Here is a 4,320-nt window from a genome sequence, read left to right on the forward strand (position 1 = left end):
GGGGGGGGGGGTGTCTAAGTTTCCAACAGAGCATCACAACTGTAAAATAGAGAGTCTGAAAAACAGTGGGATAGTTATGACAAATTAACCAAAAAGTAAATCACCGTCTTGATATGATAAATTTTTAACTCCTTACTTGATTTGCTCTCATCAAATGGAACATCAATTCCAATAAACAGGCCACTATTTTTAGAGATGATATTCTGAATCCGCTGTTCCATATTGCAAAGAATTCATCTGCAAAAAAGAAAGAGTAATAAATTAATTTTCTCATTATAACAGATCTGTATGAAGAGAAGAGAACTGGAGGAACACGTCATCATTCATTCGCCATGGTTCTTTTCTCACCCATTCTGTAAGGTGAAAAATGTATAGAAAAATTTCAATGCAATTTCATCGAAATTTAAAAGGCAGTGTTTATCAACGTAAGTCATCTTCTCAGCTGAGATTTTTACATTGGCGAGAATCTCTGAATGTATCCCGACATTCATGGGAATCTTCCGTCGAAATCTCGATACTGTCTTGACACTGGGCAGTGGTAGGAGCTTCTGAAGTAAGGCATAAGCCCGAGGCCCTCGTTTATAAATCGATAGAGCCATGATTTTCTCATAGTCAGTCCATCTCCTACCATAAATATTCCTCCGGCCATTCTTTAAATCGCTAATTATCAATAAACGTAGGGCGGGTAACGAAATGTCATTTAATAAATCGGAGTATTTCGTGGAAGATACGAGACACTTGATGGAATCCTTGCATGTTTGAAGTTCTATTATTTGCTTTCTCAATTTTTTCTCTTGGTCACTGATGATGTCTAGTAATGTAGATTTACATGGGCTTATATCTCTGTTTGCGAAGCCCACAGTTTCAAGACGTTTTTTCTTCGTCATCCGAACTGTGGACTCTGTCAATGGAAAAGCAATATTAATATCATGAAGTAAATATACAGATACATCTTCGTGTTCTAGAATAAGTACAAAGATCTATTCCTAAGGATCTTCTTTTTATTGTTATTCGTCTAAATTCAGCTGAAAATTACCAAAAAAAAAATTTCTCGAATTTATCATTTACTTCAATGCGAATGAATGAAACGCGTCAAAAATTGAATTAATAATGAATTTTATTAGAATTTTTAGTAACCAATCTCAATGATTAATTTGTTCACAATTTTATAAATTCATTAGTGTGATCATGAATTCCATGGTTCACTTAGAATGAGGTTGTAGAGAATGATCAAAACATCATTCATGATTCGTTCATTAGCTCCTTCATTTTTTCAATGAGAATTCTGACTCTACATGGTGTCAAAATCTCAATCTTCCGAATGAAAATTGTGAGGAACGTCAGACATTCTTGGCTCAGTGCTTCAGGGATACCTATTGTGATATTTACAGTTCCAATGGTTTTCTTCTTTACATGAACAATTTCGAGATTATGAATATCTGAAATGAATTAGGATTTCAGGGGGATAATTTTTTTTTCTTCACTGACATTAGCAAATTGTAGTTGAAAAATGGACTGACTGGTGAAAAAAAAAAATTCCTCCCTTCTTTTATGATTTTAACCCTGATATACAATAATAGGTCAGGATGTGTGCATAAAATCAAGAAAAATAATTTAAGAAATACTCGAGGCCCGTAGTAGGAGCTCCTGCATGACAGTACAATGAAAAATCAAGCACAAGAGAAATAATTGATGAATAATGTTCATTACCAGAACGTCTGTAACGCTTGATCCCTCGCCCGTGAGGTGTTGCATGTCCAATACTTCCTGAATAATCTTTTGACAGAAAGTCTATTCGGGTATCTTCAGTTGCTTCCAAATCCAGAGGTTCTTCAGGAGCTGGTGTGGAGTGTGATGCAGAAGCCTCTACTTCACAAGCTTGTGATTTGTGGTCTATAAAAAAAATGACAGAAGTTAAATTTCCATATTTACTAAACAGTACACAAGGTAGATGCCATTACCAGCCAATATTCATAAAATTTTCTATTAAATTAGCTCTATTTGAACATTTATCCTATGTTTTTCAGAGATAATTGAATACTTGATTAGTTTCATAATCCATATTTTTTTCTCCATCAACTAACTATTCTTTGTTTGAGAAAAAAAAATGTTTAAAAATGATAAATTCCACTGTTTAAATTTTTAAAAAAATTCTCAGGCGATTTAATTATAAAATTCAATAATTAGAATTCTTTAAATATATAGTATGATAAGTAGGAAACTGTAGGTGACGGATGAGTTACTTTAATGAATTGTTTACTCACCTAATCGCTTTATTAAATCATTTGTGTTAGTGTTGGTCCTACAGATGTTTTTCAAATTAGGCGGCAAAGTCGGGGAATCGGGAGTCAACAGGATTCTTTTAGTTGTGAAATAAAAATGTAATCAGTGAAATCATATAAATGATTAATTACTCTCCACAATATTGAAAATTCGCACCCAACTTTTTTAGCCTATGTGTTTTCTTAGTTATCAGGTTTTTTCGACTATTATAAGTTATTCGGGAATTCAACGATACATACCTTCAATCGGAATCTTCAGAACATTCAGGATTGGAAAATTCTCCAACAATTCATCGGCCAGAGGAATGACTCGAGGATCGAACAGTGATGGGACAGCTGTCATCTTCAGTTTTTTCCTGAAGGGATGACAAAATTGATCGGGAGTAAAGTGGCATCCACAGACGTAGCGTATCCCATTGTGCTTCTCTATTGACAAGCTTGTGAGGTCCTCTACGCCTACAGCCTGTACCCATTTCTTGCATCTGAACAAACAAATTTGGATCAGTTATACCATATTCAATTATCACCACCGATATCAATCAATCATTACCTTTCAACTTCTCGGGGAAATTTCGCGTAAATACATTCTTTATTCTTCTGTTGTACATGCCCGCAATGAGGCACCACGCATTTTGAATTTTTCGGCATTATCTACACAAATAAGGTCGTGATCAAGGACGAAAATGAAAGAATACATCTGCCAGATCACATGTAACCTCTAATTGTCTCATAAACGAATTAATTTTTCTACAAAGCTTGATAATTATCAAATGCATAATTTCTATCAGCAATTACCTCAATTTATTTCTCACACTGCTGCATTGTTTTTATCTTTCTTATTCTCAATTGTTGTTTATTTTTATTTTCCCCATACAAAATAAACGTCACAAAATAGAGTTTCCAAACAATATGGCGTCCACCAGCGTCTAGACGGCCGTAAAGGTGTTCACATGCCCCTCATGGTGACCACAAAAAAAACAAAAAACTAGTTATTACCAGATCGTATCGCGACAATTAGCAGGTGGAGGGGGTACTTGAAGTGACTACGCCCTGGCTACCAGAGATTATAGGGGAGATGAGCAGGGCCAATGTAAAGTGTTCAACAAGGAAAATCGTAGCGGTGGCGCATGGACTACGATGGAGCGTACGGAATTATTGGTATGATAGGGCCCGAGCATAAATTTGTCGATAACCGGAAAGTGGTTCTCAATACGGTAGCTCCTCGCATTTTGTAATAATTGTCAGGAATGTAAAATCGAACATATTATAATCAATAGTATAATGAATGCAGAATCTAATGATCTAAAAGTCTTTTCCTTTTTCTCGACATATTTATCATTGACACGTAGGTCACAAAATTCATAGAAAATCCCAGCGCTGTCGCTGGAAAACTCTATAGTTTTCCTGTGATTCTATTGAATAATTGTGCAGATTTTGTTTTTTTTTTTACTATAGTAATGTTCGATTATATATATTTATTCCCCCCCTGAGTGAGAAAGGAATATGTATCGCGCTCGCTCCCACTCATTGTCGTCTCCGTCACGCTGTGCCGTGCCCGTCCACCGCCAAAATTAAGGAGTGCGAGTGAGAAAGAAAATGGAGAAGAAGGAGAAAGAAAACATTCCAACTCGTTTGAACGGTTGGAACGTTTTCGTTGTTCTCCAGCGATCTACACAAAATGGGATTAATTCAATAATAGATTAATGAATAAGATTTTTCGCAGATTATTGCGAGATTTAGATCAATGGTTTGCCTCCTTCAGTGACCATAAAAAATTGTCTCCAATCGACAATATCTCCCGATGAAATAGAACGATGTGAATGAATCAAGTATCAATTTGAATCTTTAAAAAATTAATCCAGAGTGAAAAAAAATCCGGCAATTCCACTCTGAGATTTCTCGCAGAGAAATTGTCTGTTTACTGAGAAAAAAAAAACGTTCCTAGGAATCGACGTGTCTTTTTTAGGCAGCTGCATTTCTGAAATGCAATGAGCAAGCAATGTTAAAATTAAGTCATTTTGTAAAAAATGTCTAGTGA

General features: G+C 35.4%; 1 protein-coding gene across 2 annotated transcripts; it reads right to left on the reverse strand.

Moving 5' to 3' along the window:
* LOC107041826 lies at positions 1-3,325 on the reverse strand. 2 transcript variants are annotated; one of them, XR_001461093.1, is made up of 7 exons: positions 3,078-3,262; positions 2,833-2,933; positions 2,523-2,764; positions 2,265-2,359; positions 1,711-1,893; positions 137-237; positions 1-55 (listed from the first exon to the last, which is right to left on the reverse strand). XR_001461093.1 is itself a non-coding variant. In XM_015262596.1 (6 exons), exons 2-6 carry the CDS (start codon positions 2,928-2,930, stop codon positions 34-36), a joined length of 630 nt encoding a protein of 209 aa, XP_015118082.1. In that variant the 5' UTR covers positions 2,931-2,933; positions 3,078-3,325; the 3' UTR covers positions 4-33. The 2 variants fall into 2 exon arrangements, 1 of the variants encoding a protein (XP_015118082.1); XM_015262596.1 differs by lacking the exon at positions 2,265-2,359 and having other exon boundaries at positions 4-39; positions 3,078-3,325.
* Between the last annotated feature and the right edge of the window lie 995 nt (positions 3,326-4,320).

The sequence above is a fragment of the Diachasma alloeum genome, unplaced genomic scaffold, assembly GCF_001412515.2.
Source record: "Diachasma alloeum isolate Michigan unplaced genomic scaffold, Dall2.0 Dall_scaffold_00380, whole genome shotgun sequence".
Lineage (NCBI taxonomy): Eukaryota > Metazoa > Arthropoda > Insecta > Hymenoptera > Braconidae > Diachasma > Diachasma alloeum.

What these genes read in the sequence shown, in the direction of transcription:
- LOC107041826 (XM_015262596.1), bottom strand. Translation starts at nt 2,930, where the DNA reads ATGCCGAAAAATTCAAAATGCGTGGTGCCTCATTGCGGGCATGTACAA. An exon ending in TTTCCCCGAGAAGTTGAAAG is followed by an intron (nt 2,765 to 2,832) that starts GTAATGATTGAT and finishes TTGTTTGTTCAG; the next exon opens with ATGCAAGAAATGGGTACAGG. An exon ending in CAAGCGTTACAGACGTTCTG is followed by an intron (nt 238 to 1,710) that starts GTAATGAACATT and finishes TCTTTTTTGCAG; the next exon opens with ATGAATTCTTTGCAATATGG.